This window comes from Furipterus horrens, unplaced genomic scaffold, assembly GCF_987537825.1.
Source record: "Furipterus horrens unplaced genomic scaffold, mFurHor1.1.pri manual_scaffold_1, whole genome shotgun sequence".
NCBI classification, from domain to species: Eukaryota; Metazoa; Chordata; class Mammalia; order Chiroptera; family Furipteridae; genus Furipterus; species Furipterus horrens.
Genome location: NW_028327171.1, coordinates 1,695,437 through 1,713,732, shown reverse-complemented (window position 1 = coordinate 1,713,732; position 18,296 = coordinate 1,695,437). Strand labels below are relative to the sequence as shown.

Below are 18,296 nucleotides of genomic sequence, written 5' to 3'. Positions count from 1 at the left end.
TCGTTCCCAGCGTGGGTGGGTCTGCGGACGTTCTAGGACCGTGGGGGCCATTTAAACAAGTGGACTCTGCTGAGAGACCGGCAGTTTCTGCCTCCACCCCAACCCCACTGGTCTGCACAGTCAGAAGCAATGAGGCTTGATTTTCCCTGGCGCTGGGACCATGGGCTGTGTGGTCTGGTGAGGAGCTGGGCACGCTCCCCAGGTGTCCCTCTTGACTTTTTAAAACATGTGACTGCACTTTCTGCCAGCGCCACTGCCACTGCTGCCACCACCACACCTCGTCCTCTCCGCCCCGGCTCCGCCCCCCCCCACCTGTCTGGGTGAGTATTTCTTCTTTATTTCTTTGTTTGCTGGACTTCCATGCTGTTTGATTTTCTGGAACTTCTGGTTGTCTCTAGTTCTGAGGTGGTTGTCATCCTTCTTAGTTGTGGAGGGAGACGCAGCGTGTCTGTCTGCGCCTCCATCTTGGCTGGAAGTCTGCACTGGCTTTTTGAAAAGAGCGGGTAAGATGTCTTCAGTAGCAAGAAGCTGCTGTCAGGTCCGCTGGGTTGCCCCAGGACCCACACGGAGAACAGCCCTGACCTGTGGCCTGTCCCTGTGCCGGAGGCCCATCTGCAGTGAGGGAGCTCGTCAGGACACATGGTGGCAATGGCAGAGGCTCCTCAGGTCCCCCAGGAAGGCCCCTTGGCTGGCCCTGGGCCACGCTGTGCCCAGGCCACCAAACTGGGTGGCCACCAGATACTGTCTGGTGAACTCGCCCCTCTGCCCAGTGAGTCCTGCCTGCCTGGGTGGCACTTCCTACTCGCCTGCCTCCTGGCTTGTTCTCAGGATGTGGCCAGAGGCTTTCCATTGGAGAGAGGCCCAGCGAGGACAAGGGGGGCAGGGGGGCAGGAGGGATGGGGGGCGGGGGGGCAGGAGGGTTGGGGGCAGGGGGGCAGGAGGGAGGGGGGCAGGGGGCGCTCTGGGATGAGCGGTGCTGAGCAGCCGGGCGCGCAGAGCTGAACGGCCTGTGCAGGTGGGACCTCGGCCCAGGGCAGGAAGCGACCTGTCCACAGTGTGACAGTGGCTCTGAGCGCGCGAGGATCTTTTTTTTTTAATTTCGGTTTTGAATGACAGTTTGGGAGAACGTTCTAGGACCTTTAAGATCCTCCCCTCCCGCGGGGCCCGGGCGTGGGTGTCGCAGGAGCCGCCTCCGCCTGTCTCCCTCCTGGCCCTCGCCGTGCCATCCGCGCCCCCACAGCGGCCCGCCCGCCCCCCTCCCAGCACGGCGGCCGGCTCAGCGCAGGGACCCCTCTCAAACCAGCCGCAGGCTGACTTAGGGGCCCCAGGGGCCCGTGCTCTTCACAACGCACTGGTCACGGGAGGGACTCGTAGGCTCCCCTGGTTAAGTGTCTGACGTCTGTCTCTCCCCCCAGCTGGTGACTCCGTGACACACGACCATGCTTCTTTTTAAAACCACTGAGTCCTCACCCCCACCCAACCCCGGCACACACAACGCGCCCCGATGCGCTGAATGAGAAGTTTGAGCGGGGACACGGGACCCCAGGCCCTGAAACCCACCTTCTCTTCACCCAGAGAAGCCCCCGCCCTGGGACCTGCTCCTGCCTTGTCCGTGGAGGCCCAGGGACCACCTGACCTGCAGGCCCCAGCCCTGCCCCTCCCCCAACACTCGGCTGGAGAGCCCTGAAGTCCTGGAACTTGAGAGCAATCCCCGGGGCCTCCTGGGGGCCCGAGCCAGGACAGGCCCCCCGCGGCTGAGGGCGGCTGGGCGCCGGGGCAGGAAGGACCCGGGACGGACGTTGGGGCTGCCACGGGGAACGCGTCGATGCCGTGACTCCAGTGCACCCGTCACAGCGGTGGTGTTGCCGGGGCAACGATGTTAGCTCGGGATCCGAAGGGCTGGGGACGCCATGGGGTATTATCGGGGGGCAGAAAGGAATGAAATTCTGACGCGTGCTAGCATGCGCCCGGTGAGGACGCCAGCCACAAAGGACTCTGTTTCTATAAAACGTCCAGGAGAGGCAGATCCCTGGCGACAGAACTAGGCTGGAGGGGACCTGGGGTGGGGGCAGGTGGACCCAAGGTGACTGCTCAGGGGGCGGGGCTTCCTTCTGTGACCGCACCAAGACCCTCACTTTCTAGGCTTCAGAGGTGAACGGCATCATCTGTGAGTGGAACCCCAATAAAGCCGGGACAAAAAGTCTTGGGGAAATCCGGCAGAGACAGGCGTTTCCGTGAGCACCAGTATCGGGTCCTTTGTCACGGCGCATTTTGTCACCCTTTCCTTTCATGCTCATTAAAACAAAACAAAACAAAACAAGAAACCAGTCCATGTGGCCGGATTACAAACTAGAAACCCATCTTCCCTTGTGAAGAATGAACGGCTGAGTTCCGTTTAAGAAGTTTTGTAAAACTGGACTCTATCGGACCTGGCATTTCATTTCCCTATTTGAAGACATAACGGAACAGTGTCGACACTATGTCACTGTCGAGTTAGCTCGGGCTCTGCCAGCGGCAGCGTGGCCACAGCGTCCGCGCAGAGCTTGTCACCTAGGGCTTTAGCAGGGCTGGGGGGACAACCCCCACAGCCCCCCCACGAGCTCTGGAGCCTCCTAAGAACCCACATGCACGTCGCTGAGCTCAGGGACATCGGACACCTCCCCTCCCCGTTTGCTGCCAACCTGACGGCTGGAAGAGCTTCGAAACCCATTCGGACGGGTGAAAACCCTGCTGCTTCTCTGGGGCGAACGTGACAAACCACGATAAAGGAGAGAAAGGGGGTGCGTGCGCGTCGGGCGGGAGTGGCCGCGGGAAGGGGCCCCAGGCTGGCTGCCGTGGTCGCCGCGTCCGGTGCGCTCTTACCGCAGGCGTAGGTGACCACGAGGTGCTGCCTCGCTCCCGGCGGGCAGGGGTTCCCGAAGTGGCTGTTGTTCACCAGGATTTTGCACCGCTGCCTCCCGTAGCACCTCTGGGACAGCACGTGCACCGCCGAGTAGGACACGCAGTCTGAGGGTAGACACGGTTACAGACGTTAGGACACACCCACCAGGCCCCCACACCGCCGTCGCTACCGCTCTGGAATAAACACGCGGAGCTGCCTTCAGGTCTCACACGCAGAGTTTCCCTAACGATTTTCTGTCGCGTGGAAGCAGCCCCCGCGGGCTCCACAGCCCAGAGGCCGAGCTGGCTGCACGGTGGGCTGGGTTCAAGGCCCCCGTCGGCAGGTGGAGATTCTCACCTGGTTGGAACAAGGGCCCTGCGTAGCCCCATTCCTCACCGGGTCCCACACACCATGCCACCGGCCCTGCACACGGAATGGACGAGGCCTGCCCCCACGGAAGGCAGGTTCTCATTTCTTTACAACCCTGGACACTCCTGGGACCATCCTCCTGGGCTGTGCTGAGACTCTGTTTCCATCCCCACGAGGACGGGACGACTTCTATTTGCTCGTCATCTGGTGCCCACAGGCCGGCCCGCTGCAGACATCCAACAATAACTGATGGATGGATGGATGACTAAACTAAACCAATAAACGCGAACACGTGTTTTTCGGCACCCTGGCGCAGGTCTTAATGATCAGGAGGCATTAATTGAACATATACGGAGACGAGGTCAGAAAACACGTTGAAAGAAGCCCACCTCGCGTTCTCAAGACGTGCAAGGGAGCTGGAGGGACAAGACCCACACGTGTGACCCGAAGTCTGATCACGTGTGGCAAGTGGTGCCGACAAGCGGTCTGGGGCCGGAGGTGGAAGAGGTTGCCGTGGACCAGAGGGGTCAGGACAGGCTGCGGAGGAGAGGGCTCAGTCGCGGGAGGAAGAGCGGACTGGGGTGGGGGCAGGCAAGGGAGCCGGTCCAAGGCCAGGCAGGGGGCTAGAGGCACCGGGGGAGCCCAGGGCTGACCGCACGCCGGAACGGCAGAGGCGGGCGGGGCAGCCGCAGAGCGTGAGGCAGAAACGCAAACGGGAGCAAGCCCGAGAGACCTTTGAACGCTCAGCTAAAGACACCGGACTTCATTCTGCAGGCGACAGGGAGCCTGAAGCTGGCCCGACGCTGTGGTCCTCCGGGGACAGCATCCAGGAACGCCCGGGAGAGGAAAGGAACCAAAGGCAGGGAGACCGGTCAGGGAGAATTTTAATCAGACACATTGGGAGGAGTGGCCGGCTTGAAGCGGAGACGTGGAGGGACCCTGCAGAGCAATACATGTGTACGAGTACACGTGTCACATGCCTGACCGCATACATGGACGGAACACAAACCCAGCAAATGGGGAGACGTTACTACAGAAGCCCTCGGTCAGAATATACTCATGAAGGTTCTGATTCCCTTCGCTGAGCATGATTCCACGGGGCCTGAGAACTGGGGTCCGGACATGCGGAGGCGCCCAGCCATGATGTGATTCATCAATGAGGAGAGGACTGAGGTGGACACCAGGTGACACCAGAATCCCATGTGTCTGGCTTTAGAATGTAGGCCCCTGTAGCCCTGGCCGGTAGCTCAGTTGGTTAGAGCATCATCCCGATACACCAAGGTTGCAGGTTCAATCCCTGGTCAGGGCACATGCAAGAGTCAACCAATGATACGTAACTAAGTGGAAAACAAATCAGTATTTCTCTTTCTTTCTCTCTCTCTCTCTCTGTCTCTCTCAAATCAATAAATAATTTTTTTTTTAAGAATATGGACCCATCCTTTCTGGGCCTGATTGGTGGGTCCTTGGGGGTGAAAGAAGAGTGGACAGAGCGAGCCAGAAGCCAGTGCGGCTGCCCTGCAGGCTCTAGGTGCCCCCCTGTGCCTGACGCATCAGGCATGTCTCTGGGAAGAGTGAGGGCAGGACAAAGCGCAGTGGCCCCGGCAGGGCCCGGCAGGCCCCCAGGGCCGCGCTGGGCAGCAGCAGGAGGGCTCCGTGGAGACTGCTCGCACAGGTGTGAGTGGGTGTGCAGCCCCTCAGAGGACAGAGCAGGGCCCTGGGGCCAGCAGAAGGAGGTGCCACCCCCAACCTGAGGGGCCCGGGCAGCGGCTCCCAGCACCCAGAGTGGGGCGCTCCGGGGGGCTGGGCCCTGCAGCTGGGGGTGCGACCCTGCGGTGTGCTCCGTTAGCACACATCTCCCGTTGGACTGCACGCCCCTGCTGGGCAAGGGCTGGGCGCCCCCTTCCCTGCTGTGGGCCCGGCGCCTGGGGCCTGGCGCCTGTTCAGCTCCCCAGACTGGCCCTCCGTGCCACGTGGGGAGTGCCCTCTCCCTGTGTTTCCGGGAAGTCCAGGCCAGGCCCAGCAGAAGTGGGCTGTTCTTACTGTTCTCTCCGAGCTTGAATGAAAGCCTTGTGGTTAAGCTTCCAGAAGACCCTCTGCCTGTGGCCAAGGGTGTGACCTCGGGCACTCGACCCTACTGCTCAGCCTGTGTCCTCGCAACCGGCAGCTGCCTCGTGGGCTGGCGGGACTATTACACAAAACGCTGTGTGTGGCGTGTCCCTCGCCGGCCCCCAGTGTTCCACCATCGATGCCGGGACACCTCGTGCCACCTGGCAGAGCGGTCTTTAGGGTTTGGGAACGTGCAGCCTGCATTAACTGCCTTCCTTGGGTATGACATGGTGTGATCAGAATGAAGGACTAAAGCCCCAAACCCGGATACGGGGGGGAAAGAGCAAAAGCAGAACTGCCAGGATGGCAGCCGGGAACACGTGGGCCGTTGGAAAAGTCTTTTCCCTGCCGACCTGAAGACACTTTCCAGGTGTCTCTTGGTTTACATTGCTATGACATGAAGGAGCACAAAATGGACCTTCTTAATAAAACGTGAAATAAAATTCACGTCTGGCTGGAAGACAGTTTTTGAATATGAGATTCTCCCACGCAATTGTGTTAGAAACGTATAATTTTGTAAATGTAATAATTTGGTAAATGAACTATTCTTTTGTATCACTCAATTTGCCCCAAGAGCCATGGCAAGTTTAACTAGGGATGAAGATAAATTGTCTGCGCTTTCTTCCAGTTTGTTTTTATGTTGCCTTGTGGGTGGTGGATATTTTTCCCGGCCTTAGGGGCCTCCTTATTAACTGGGGTCTTGGCTGAGTGAACATGGTTATCAGTTGAAAGACCCCTTAAATCTCAAAAGATCTGCTAACGGGATGTATGATTTCCGTATAAGCTACCTGCATTGGGAGGAAGTAACAGTCTGAGTTGCAAAATCATTTTTAGAAGTCTGACGTTTTAAAATGTAACTCTGTTGTTTTTGTTACAAAAGAAGTACGTGTTTGTACCTGAAAACCAGAAAGGCACAGATTAGCCAACACCAGGAAAACAACATTCCCAGGAAATCCCACCATTGAGAAAAAACGGCCCTTAAAGGACACCCTTCGGTCACTCTTCCACATGTAAGCATCCTTCCCCCCGGCAGGGTGTGTGCATAGTACTCCACGTGCTGCTTTTTCCTGTTTATTAATATATTTGTGAAAATTTGAATATAAACATTCATCTTAAAGCACTGCAGAGCTGTCATTTTAGGGAGGTGCCAGCTCTGTTTACAATACCCTGTTGGTAGACATTCGAGGGATTTCCATGTTTTTAATATTATAAACAATCCTACCCAGGACATCCGTGGAGCTAACTGCATGCAGCATGCAGGTTTCCACAAGAACTCTTGGCGCTCGGTTGCTTTGTCAAAGGGCATGCGAAGTATGGAGGCTTTGATCCACACGCCAAGCTGCCCTCCAGAGAAGTTCTGCCAACCCCCCGTTCCTGCCAGCACCGCAGGAGCACCCCAGAAACAGTCTCCCTCCAGAGGGCGTAGACCTGGCCACATTCTTGAGGGCTACAGAGGAAGAGAAACAAGTCTCCCACGGATAAGACCCCAGCCCCTCCTGCCCAGGAGGTCTGTGGCCATTGTGTTTCCGGGGGCACTGGGGCACTCTCGTGACCCTGGGAGTGGATGGCTTCATGCAGGTGGGAGTGCATTTTCAGGACGAGGCCAAGGTCACTGAGCTCTGACTCGGGTCTGACCACGCCGCGGACCGGAGCGCGGGCCGTTTGCAGGCTCCGTGTGTTTTAAAGTGGTTGTTGCCCGCCCGGCCTGGCTTGGTTTCCGCTCTCGCTTCCCAGCTTGCGACCTTGCACCCCAATGCATGTGATAACAAGATGCTCAACCGTTTGATTTTTGTTTTTCTGGCTCCTGTTTAGCACTGAAGCTGAAGTTAATGGCTCTCCATGAGCTGTGTTTACTTAGATAATTAGGCTGGCTGCTCTGAAGTGGCTGCTTTGGCCGCGGGAGGCCCTGGCACCTGGATCTTTGACTGAAGGGCCCAGGCCTGCCCACACTTGGCCTTGGGACGGCCTCGGCTCCGCCTCGGAGGCCGCGGGGCAGGTTTCTCCTTCTCGTGCTGAGGAAATGGCAGAACCCCAGGAGTCTGCCCAGAAAATGGAGCCGCAGCAGGAAAGGGCGCGTCACCGTGGGTGCCCTGCTTTCCAAAGGGGAGGCCGGGTCTGTGAGGAGGCTCCGTCCCCCGTGCGACGCTGCAGCCCCGCGGGCCTTCCTTTGGGACGGGCCATGACCAGCCACTCTCACGTCTCGAGTTTCTCTTCCACCAGAGGGGCCTCAGCTCCCGGGGACCTGCCTCACTAGCTCCTTGAGACGCGTCTCTGGGCCAGCGCACTCGGGTGGGACACGGGGCTGCCTTTGTCTGGACGTGCACAGCCATGTGAGGTCACCTTGTGAAGATAGTGTCCAGCTGGCTTGGTCCCGGGCTCAGGCATCTTCCCTTCCCCCCGGGGCTGCTGCACAAGGGCCGCGGACGTGAAGTTCCCGCCACTCTGCGGCAGCTGGTCCTCCGAGGCCTCGCTCCTGGCCTGCTGGCGGCCGTCCTGTCCCTGTGTCCTCACATGGGCTGCCCCTGCGGCTCTGCGTCCTGATCTCTTTGTCTAATAAGGACACTGCTCAGACTGGATCAGCGCCGTACGAGGCCGGCGGAACTAAGCCTCCTCTTGAAAGACTCTCTCTTCCGATGCAGTCAGCCTCTGCAGTCCCGGGGCGAGGACTTGAACATGTGAATTTTAGAGGACACAGTTCAGCCCACGAAAACCTTCCCACTGGCCGCGGGTGGTCTTCGCCTCCTGAATTCACACCATGTCATCTCCTGCCACAGTGTGTCCGAGCTGGTCTGTGACCCACACGATGGCAGAGGTGACAGTCTGTGGCTTCCACTTGTGCTCTGGCACTGCTTGCTTTGGGGGGAGCCAGTGGCCAGGTCCTGAGGACACTCAAGAGACCCCGTGGGGAGAACCGAGGCCTGGCCAGCAGCACCCCGCCCACCACATGCCTTCAGAAGACCCCGCCCCAGCCAGCCTCCCAGCTGCACAACAACAGCCTGACGTGGCTGCTGGGGACCCAGGACCACAAGAATGTGGGACGTGCCACACAGATGTGACTGCGCGTGACGGTGGGGAACGGCTGGGAAGCACCAGTGCAGGCCAGGGGGTGGCTGGGGCGTGACGAGCACCTTGCACGGCCTCACCTGCCCTGACACATTCCAGGTGCAGAATGAAGGCCCTGCCTGCCCTCGTCCAGGCCCAGACTGGGAGTCCTCGCTGAGGACAGGTGTGCGCACCTGCAGCTTGGGAGTGTCTGGAAGGAGCTTGGGTGTCACACCAGGCAGGCTCTGTGAGCCCAGCCGCGGGCAGGCCTGCAGGTGAGGATGCCCTCACCCCGCGCCTGGTGTGGGAGGGGTCACACGCGCACACCCCTCCCTCTGTGGCCACGCGCCCCTCCCTCCTGAGCGTACCCTCCACAGGACGTACACAGCCTTACAGAACAAACCCGAACTATAAGCTCAGAGAAGGTCCACCATGGGGACAGCAGCAGAGAAAGGCGTGTACAAGGGTGATATGTCTACTTGGTCATGAGCTCCTAAACGTTTATGAAAAAATTAACGATTCCCAACAGAAAATAGGGATGAAGAGAGCAGGCACAATGTTGGATTTAATAGCCACCAAGACATGGGGAAACGTGGGCTGTCATTTCTAGTCAAGGAAAGCAAATAGCAAATACACAGAAAGACTATTTTGTACCTGTTCGGTGGGAAACACGAAGAAAAGCAATAGACAAAACAGCCAAAGTGGCAGGGAAGCTCACAGTTATATGCTGTCTATGCACAAAAATTGCTGCAAGTTTTGGAAAGAATACTGGCGATACCCACGGAGAACTGTCAACATGCCCGTGACGGCTGGGGGTATGAGCCTTCTGGGAATTTCTACCAAGGAAATGGTCAAGAAGAAATAAAAAGCTGCAGGCACGAATTCATGACACCTACTTATAATATTTAAAAATCGGAAACAGTGAGCGAGCCCGGCCACCAGGGACGGCCGAAGAAAAGATACAGTGTGTCCCTCGATTGGCATGGCCAGCGTGTCGTTGGCCACAGGGAAGAATGCCCAGAGTTCATGTGGCTCTGCCCTAGGACCGCCATCCCATGAAACTGCTCAGTGCTCAGCCCTGGCTGGGCAGCTCAGTGGGTTGGAGCGTCGTCCCTGCACCAAAAGGCTGCGGTTTGATCCCTGGCTGGGGCGCGTTCGGGAGGCAACCGCTCGATGTCTCTCTTTCACACCGATGTCTCTCTCCACCTCCCCCACTTCCTCTCTCTCTCAAATCAATAAAACGTATCTTCAAGTGAGGATCAAACAAATAAAAACAGTCTGAGCTCATGCACCACAGAAGAGATGCTGAAAATGAACACCTGGACCTCAAGACCCTGAAAAACAGAAAGCTTTTCACTCAGTGGGTAAAACTGTGGCCGGACCTTTTCCCGGTGTCTGCGCTTGTGCGGAACGGCCACCGTCATCGTCATAACCACCCTGAGGGGCGACTGGGACCGCCCTCCGCATCGGAGTGCTGGAGCCGCTCCGCTGCCTTCCGGACCCCAAGGCCCAGCTGTCCCCACCAGGAGCGCTCCCGGGCACCTGGGGTCTGCAGCCCGTGGGCGGCACCAGCCGAGCGCCCACGCAAAAGCACACGGGACCTGTCCCGGCCCGCGGGGACACACAGCCATCCTGCAAGGCCGCCCTTCTGGGCCAGGAGCAGACGGCCCTGTCCCCGTCGGCAAGGCCAGGGCTGAGCTGCAGTGATGACGGGACTCAGGCAGAGGTCACGCACAGGCAGCCTGTGGCCCGGATGTGGCCTGCGGGCATGTTTTGTTTGGCTTGCCGCGTGCTTACAAGTGGGAACATTTCACATTAAAAGAAAATGAAAGTGGATTTCCAGCGTCTCCTGAGAGGCTGGGCGCTGTGACAGCTCCGGGCCCACATTCCGGGCGGCCACCACCCGCCGGAGCCCAGGGCGGCTGGCGCCTCACTCAGGAGGGGCTGACTCCTCGCGGCCCAGTGCTCACCTGGCACCTGCTTGAACCAGGCACGGCTCCCGCTGCTGGGAGACCCCAGGGCCCGAGGGGCCGGGCCTGTGGCACTGGCTCCTGGACCCGGTGCCGAGCTCGACCCCTGACCTCACGCGCTCTCACGGGTGACAGACAGGCGCGCTTGGCTGCGCAGGGTGGTGGGTGCTGGGCAGGCAGGAGCGAGGGACCAGCAGGTGTGTTTTCCTGAGTCTCTGCCAGGGCTCAGGCCGGAGAAACTGAAGAGCTAAGCAAGGTCACGGCCTTCCAGTCACGTCCCCAGGGCTCTTCGTGGCACGAGAGCAGCGGGCAGGCCGCGGGGTCTCCGCCTCCACGGCCACCTGTCCCTCAGCCAGGGCATCTGCTGGCCTTGCCTTGGGCGGATTGCTTTCCCCTTACCCTGCGCCCCATCCAAGCTCCCAGGGGCGTCAGGCAGCCGCTGACTGAGCGCCAACCTCTTGGTCTGCAGGGGGACCGGCGTGCTGACCAAGCCCGTCTCCTCCGACCGAGGGCTAAGACACGCTCCCTGCTGCCGCCAGCCAAGGCACACGCGGCTACGTGAGGTTCAGCACGGCTGGGAGGCGGCCGCCTCGCCCCAATATTGAGATGGAGCTCCTCTGTGCAGGAAGAGGTCCGGTCACCAAGGGTGCTGCAGCCAGCTGGGGAGACCAGATACTGCAGCGAGGCCCTGAGGGTGTCCCGGGGGCCAACGGGCCTGCAGCCGCCCTGGGGACACGGGCATGCTGGGAGCAGGGAGACTCCCTCGATGCCAGGTGATGGGCCCCTGACCTAACGCGGCCGCAGGAGCAAGGAGGCGGCTGAAGACGCATGTGTCACAGCAGAGGCGACGGGACCAGGGGCAGAGGGTGGTGCCACCCGTAGCCGGTGCCACCCGGCCCCCCCAAGGCCGCCCAGCGGCTGCGTGCCCACTGGAGCCTGCCCTCAGACTGCCCTCCATGACCCTGACAGAGACCCCCCTCCCAGCACACGGGCTGCGGCTCTGGGGGCACACATGCCTCATGACCTGCTCTTCGGTTCTCTCTGGGGCTCACGTGGAAGTCTGCTTGCATGGGGAGGCCATTTTATATTCTTCTTCTCAGACCCTGGGTGTTACTTACACATGACTTTCTTTTTTAAGTTACTGTTTCATGCCACTTGCAACCCATGAATAAACTGGAGCCATTTACTACACGAAGAAGCACAGTTTAGACTTTGGTGAACAAGGTGCCGCGCCCTGGGCTGCTTCCCAGTGGGGCCTCCTCTCGCTGGTGAGATGCAGGTCGCGTCCACCGTTCCGGCAGCACAGAGCGGGCTCGTGACGGTTCATTTTAGGGGTTGGTTTGGTGAGGCTCTCGTGCCCGCTTTTCCGCTGAAACACCAGCCTAGGTGTTGGTGTGTGGGTACTTTTAAGATACAACTCATATTTAAAGCATGTGGGTGGGCCTCGACCTACCAGCTGAAGGCCTTAAGCGCCAAGACTGAGGTTTCCCATAAAAGGCGTTTTCCCCCGAGGCCGCACACAGGAACTCTCCCTGGGGTTTCCAGCCTGCTGCTCCGCCGGGTTCAGACTCAAAATCGAACATCAGCTCTTACCTGCGTGTCCAGCCCGCCGGCCTGGCCTGCAGACCTCAGACCTGCGGCCCCACCACCACCCAAGCCAGTCCCTCGTCTGCCTCTGTGATTGTGTCTCTGGAGACCCCGACTAACAACGATACGTAGAGACTGTGACGGTGGAGCTTTCGTCTCTCAGCTCCAGACCACAGACATCTAAGAAGTGCTCGCTGAGCTCCCCTCCCCGCTGAACGTGGCCTCCGGCCCTCACTGGCCTGCCCTCTACCTGGCCACCGCCCCAGATGTCTGAAGGCTTCAGCGTGTCTGTCGCTCCATAAACCTGCGCCTCTCTGCAGCAGCCCCTTCTCCCTCCCTCCGTGCGCTGTTCCCCTGTGCACGCACGTGCCCCTGAACTACGACATGTTAGCCCGTTTATTATGTGTTCTCTCACTTCCTCCTCGCCCGCAGTGGGGATGTCAGCCCCCTGTGGCCTCTGCTGGTCCCTGACTGCGCCCCAGGCCCAGAACGGGGCCCTGCATTCAGCAGGCTCCTCGGTGCGGAATGCCTGGATGGTGGGAAGACAGGAACGTGGGGCAGCGGGGGGCCCCGTGGGGGCCCAGGTCCTCCTGACCCTTGGCTTCCCCTCCAACCCAGTACAGGCCACGGCGAGGAGCCCTTCTGGGGAGCCAGCCCCAAAGACAGCCCCGTGATTCACCTACCAAAGGGGGGCAGCCGCTGAGGCCCCGAGGCACACACGTCCCCGTCCCGGGCCCTGCGGCCGTAGGTGGCAGAGTAGATGTTGAGAAACCTGGACTCGTGACAGTGCAGCTTCAGCTCCTGGTCCTCACACACGGTTTTGTTTTTCAGCTCATCTGAAGCAGAAACAAAATCGGTGGCACCATCAGCTTTTCTCGGAAGGAGGCAGCGGGCCCCGGCAGGCTGGGGCGGCAGGTCCCGGGTCCCCGACACACCTCAGAGCAGAGCTGCGCGAGCCTCGGCCAGGCCCACGAACAGCGGCTCGTGACCAGCAGCGTTAAAAATAAAGAAGCGCTCAGGGAACATCAGCGGGCACCACGGTCACACAGGTGAGGATGAGCACGGTGTAACAACCTAGAAGTTCTCCCTTGGTTGTGTGGGTATTTTATTGGGCCAAAACGTAGCATGTTTTCCTTACTCTGGTTGCGCTCAAACCAATCTGAAAGCTCCCCCTCCCGCCCCAGAAGCATGAGCAGCAAACACGGTGACCAGGGGGACCTTCGGGTCCTGGAATCGATGAAGCTTAAGCCCCAACCCGAACACATGAAAGAAAATCGTTTCCATCCATCAATTCCACCTTCTGTAACTTGCAAATGGCCTCGCCTTTCTCCCCCAAATGGAGAGGTAGCAGTGAGGCCAGACTTCTGGGTGGCTCTCAGGCTCCAGGTTACCGTTGGCACCGCGGCTGGTCTGCCTCGGCCTGGCTCTCTAATGCAGGATGATGGGGTTCTCGAGACTGATGGGGGGGGGCAGTGCAGAGCAGAAAGCAGGCTGCAGACGCTCGCAAACCCTCCTCATTCAGTCCCCCAAGGGCCAACAGAGGCAACTGAGCAAAACGTCAGGAATGCCCTTTTCCCAGTGACTAGGACCTTAATGGAACAGCTTAAACTCAGTGGCAGGAAAAGGTTTGTTTTCCTTTTCTAAATAAGAAGAACACTGAGCCTGACCCTGACATTGGAGCGGGAGCCGGGTGAGTCACGTCCGCACTGGCAGGAAGGCGCTCCTCGGTGCTTTCTGTGAGAAACGTGAAATCGCGCCAACGCCGCGACGCTGCCTGGCTTCAACAGCCTGCGCTGAGCGGTGGCTCCGATGCAGAGCACGGGGCTTGGGGACCCACGGCAGGGTGGGCGACAGAGCTCATGCGCTCCCCGCCCCCCAGGAGGACATCCGGGGCTGAGCTCGCCAAGAAAGACGGCAGGAGAAGGCACAGCGCGAACTCCAAGCCTTTGCTCAGCGCACTGGAGACCTTTTAGCAGGAGTGGTTTCTTCCTCTCTTTCTTTGTCTTCCTTTCTTCCTCCTTCCTCTTTCTGAAGTGTTTAAATTACGAGTTTCTTTTTCTAAGGCATGTCGTGATCAGCCACCGTGTCTGTGCTGCATTAAAGCCCGTTCACTAACGTGGCCCCGATGCCAGCCACGCCTACCCAGGGTACATGGAGCCTCTGGTGACTGGCCCCTAGATGACAGGCAAGTCCTCTCCTGGAACAGAGGGGCTGCAAGTGTCCCACTATAGGCTCAGGGTTACTGCCATGTCCGGTGGAGTCACCTGGTTCCTGAGGAACATGCCATTCATTCAAGGCCACCTGACAGACCTGCTGCTTTTCTTAGGAACTGCCCCTTGTTTCAGAGCGGGGTTAGAGTGCTCACTGGTCCCAGAGAGAAAAGGGGTGGCAGCCTTCCAGACACGGGGCGCCAACAGCCACCGTGGGTTCAGATGGGGAGAGTGACCAGGGCCTAGAGGAGGCAGAGCCAGGACGCTGCAGCAACAAATCCCGCCCCCCCCCCCCACAGAGCCCACCAGTCAGAGGACAGGGTCGTGATCTGCCCTCTAATCATGCACAGTGGCATGACCTGCCATGCAGGAGACACGTTATCACAGGCATCATTCACAGCCACCCGTGCGTGGGGATGTTAACACGCAGACAGATAATCAGTCACTTCTTAGCGTTTTAAAATTCTCTCCAGACAAGTGCACTCTGCTACCGCCTGCACCCAGGGCAGACCACACCCCTGCCCAACCATTGGTATATCACTGTTTTCAGTCATTCACATTTTAGCAAGAGTTACTTCAATCTGCCCGTTGGAAGAACAGCTACCAGTGACTGAGCTCAACTTCATGACAGGTGCCATGCTAAGTGTGTCCCATGCAGCAGCGTGTTTTCAGCCTTGACAACAGCCCTAGTGCAGGAGGTGCGTGGTCTTCAGCTCACACTGGAGTTATGGAGCCCGAGGAAGTTTCCCTCCACTGTGCAAGGCCACACAGCAGACGGGGGTGCGGACCCAGAGCTGCCCGAATCCAAAGCCTCGCAGAACCCAAAGTTCTCTGAAGGGGTGAGGTTTAGGGAGGAGGAGGAGCACGGGCGTGCCCGGGGAAAGAAGGTTCTCGGGAGGATGGCGGGTGAAACAGTTCTCCAAACACCCACGTGCGCACGAGCCCTGATGGTAGTGCTGCTGGTTTCCCAGGTGTGACCCTCCCCGTGCACAGGCAGGGGCGCAGGGCTGGTCTCGGGACAAGAGCTGCCTCCACGCACCCTGGGTGCACCGTGGAGCCTTCGGACAGTCAGAGTGTCCTGCGGGGCTGGGTCCGGGACGGTGGGGGAGAAGAAGAGGCGGGAAGCTGTGGGGACAGCTCGCTTTCCCCTGTATGTCACAGCCGCAGTCGAGGCTGTCGCTCAGACTGCAGCGCCCCAGTCGCCGATGTCCAGGGTACACAGGGATGCTTGTGTGCCCCTCAAGTTCATCTGTTGGATCGTAATGCCCAGCGTGATGGGATCCGGGGGTGGGTCTTTGGAAGGGGATGAGGTCTCGAAGGTGGGGCCTTGTGGCCGGGATCCCTGGTTCCTTCTGCCACGTGACACTATAGCAAAATGACAGCCATCTCTGAGGAAGTGAGTCCATGGGAGACATCGGACCTGCCGGCACCTTGACCTTGAACTTCTCAGCCTCCAGAACCGAGAGAAGTAAGTGACTATTGATTATAAGCCACCTAGTTGATGGAGTTTTACTGCAGCAGTTAGAATGGACTACACTGCCCTCAAATCTGTTACTCACCGGGCAGCCGGAGGGGCTCCCCAAGCCCACCTGAGCGCGCGCCCTGCCTAAGCGCTGCACTCGGGGTCCGGGGTCCCGCTCAGCCTGCTCCCTGCAGCCCCTGCACCCCCTGGCCACCGGCTTCTGTGAGGGGTGCCGTCTCTGTGCCCCGCCGGACCTCACCCCTCCAGTTCTCAGCTCCGTCATCACCTGCACCCTCCCTGACGGCTGCCATGGAGCCCTGCCCCCAGCCCACCCCCGGCATCATGCAGAGAGCTGCTCAGGACGGGCGTGCCCGGCCCTCTAGGTGAACGCGTGTCCCGTAAGCACAGACCGAGCCCGGCCGCCAGGGTCCGCGATGGCGAGCCTGAGGCCTGCCCTCACGACGCTGCCAGCCCGACAGGCGTGGGAGTCACACGAGTCACAGAGAGAGCGGGTGAACGCGCGTGCGTGCCGCTGGGCGACGGCGGAGGCGGCAGGGCCGGGCCGCGCTGGGTTCTTCGGAACAGACCGTCGCCCCGGCGAGAAGTGATACTCGGCCTGGAGCCTGGACGAACGGGCGGAGCTGCCGGCCAGGACGGGGCCGGGGGCCGGGGGCCGGGGGGCCGGGGGCGGTGCTGGAAACCGCAGGGACGCCTCTGCGGGTCGGAGCCTCTCCCTAGCGCACCGGCCCGACAGCGGCGCCCAGCAGGTGCTGAGTGCGTGCGTGCGTGCGTGCGTGCGTGCGTGCGTGCGTGCGTGCGGCGTGACGTCAGCAAGCGGACGGACTGCACGCCGCGCCACGGGGCGGGCGCCCGGCACAGCGGCGTCCCGGCTCCACCAGCTCCTCGGGGGCCTTTCCCTTTCTTCCAGAGGCTGGAGCTTCCCAACGGTTTATCGTGAAACGGTCCCCACACACAGAACGTGCGAGAGGACGTCAGCTCATGGCGACACCCCCGCCCCCTAGATTCTCCAGGTGCTGACGGGTGGAGTTGGGGGGGGGCGGGAGCAGGCCAAGCTAAGGGCTGCCAAGGGGCGGCTGCGGCTGGGGGGGTGGCCGCGGGCGTGGGCGTGGGCGTGGCTGTGATCGGGGGCGTGGCTGTGATCAGGGGCGTGGCGGTGGGCGTGGTCGGTTTTGAGATGCTGCCGTGGGAAGGGGGCAACCAAGAACACGCAGGTTTGATGTGATTTTCCCGAGTCTCCTCGGCGCGGCAGGAGCCGGTGAGACTCCCTGGGAGGGTCAGGCTGCTGTGCACAGTTCGGGCCTGCTGGGGGTGGGGCTTGCGACTGTGTACGAGCGAGTGTGCGTATGTGCGAGCACGTGTGTCACAGTGTATGTTCACAAGAGCATGTATGGGTGCGTCTAGTGTGCACTGAGTGTGCCATAATTGTGTGCAAACGAGTGAGTGTGGGTGTACGTGAGCGTGAGCGTGTGCGAGAACGCACGCTGTGGAGACAGAGCCGCGGGGCGCCAGCGGACACTGGCCCCGAGGACCCAGGGCTCTCCCCGCAGACTTGCACTCGGGACCAGGTAGCGCCGCGCTGCGCAGCGCCCCGCGCCCCTCGCAGGCCACCGCGTCCCGGGACATGCTGGGCTCCAGAGGCGGAAGCCAGCAGAGAGCAGAAGGCAAACCATGAACAGGACCGTGTGCGTGGCGGCCCAGAACTGGAGGGACTGTGACCCCTTACGCTTGGTGAGGTGCTGTGGCCGCTCTCAGGTGGTCGGTCCCTCGCCCAGGATGCGGGACCTACTCGCTGAAGACCAGTTCTTTCTGGCCCGTGGGGAGCTGCCCCCCAAACTGATGTGCGTCAGAAATGGCGAAAGCCAACAGAGAAAAGCACAAAAACAGAAAGAGGTTGGCAGCCAGGTCCCCTTCAGGGCAGACCCTGCGTCAGGAGGCTGCTGCAGGCAAGGGGGAAGCGCCGGGACCAAGAATCGGGAAGCCAGGCCCAGGAGGCCGTGCATCCCAGGCGGTGGGAGGAACAGCCGCCCTCCTGCTTGCTTCTCTGCGGCGCGTCCCCACGAGGAGCACTGGCCCAGCCTTCTGCCCCGCACCCTTAGCCTCGGGTGACTGAGTTTCACATGGTAGCAGGATGTATAAAATTAAAGCACGGGTACAGATGCACATGGACATGCATGTGTGTAAACACACACACACGCAAATCCACAGACTGAGGGTCTAGGAAGGATGGGGCCCCGCATTCTGTCACAGGTGTTTCAGAGTTGGACTAGTGCTGATGGGAGAGAGTTTTCGGGGGGGGGTATATGACACAGGAACCCCACCCCCACGCACGGTCCCCGCGGCCGTTACTTACTAGGTTGGCATTTGAAGGAGACCAGGAGGTATTTACTGCTTCCCGGACACAGGTCCGGTCCAAACACACGGCTGTTGACCAGGAGATGGCAGGCCCGCTGGTTCTGGCACTCGTCCAGCACCTTCTAGAGTGAGGGCAGAAGAGGGACAGGCTGGTGACCACGTCCCGTGGCTGCAGGATGCCCACTGGGCTGGCTGGGCTCGAAGGGGGGACAGGTCCCCAGAGGAGCAAGGCTAATGGGGCCCCACCCGACCTGCCACCCCCACAGGGGCCAGGGCATCGCGGTTTGGGGGCTCTG

General features: G+C 60.2%; 1 protein-coding gene across 4 annotated transcripts in view; it reads right to left on the bottom strand.

Annotated features, from left to right (window-relative positions):
• EVA1C (eva-1 homolog C) overlaps positions 1–18,296 on the bottom strand; it is a 55,544-nt gene that overhangs the window by 10,457 nt on the left and 26,791 nt on the right. For 2 of the 4 annotated variants that reach the window (XM_090271415.1, XM_090271416.1), the window contains exons 3-5: positions 17,999–18,122; positions 12,639–12,791; positions 2,863–3,006 (exon numbers count right to left, since the gene is read on the bottom strand). In XM_090271415.1, the coding sequence (XP_090127541.1) occupies positions 2,863–3,006; positions 12,639–12,791; positions 17,999–18,122 (421 nt within the window). The remainder of the gene's footprint in view (positions 1–2,862; positions 3,007–12,638; positions 12,792–17,998; positions 18,123–18,296) is intronic. The other 2 variants (XM_090271417.1, XM_090271418.1) reach the window with 2 other exon arrangements.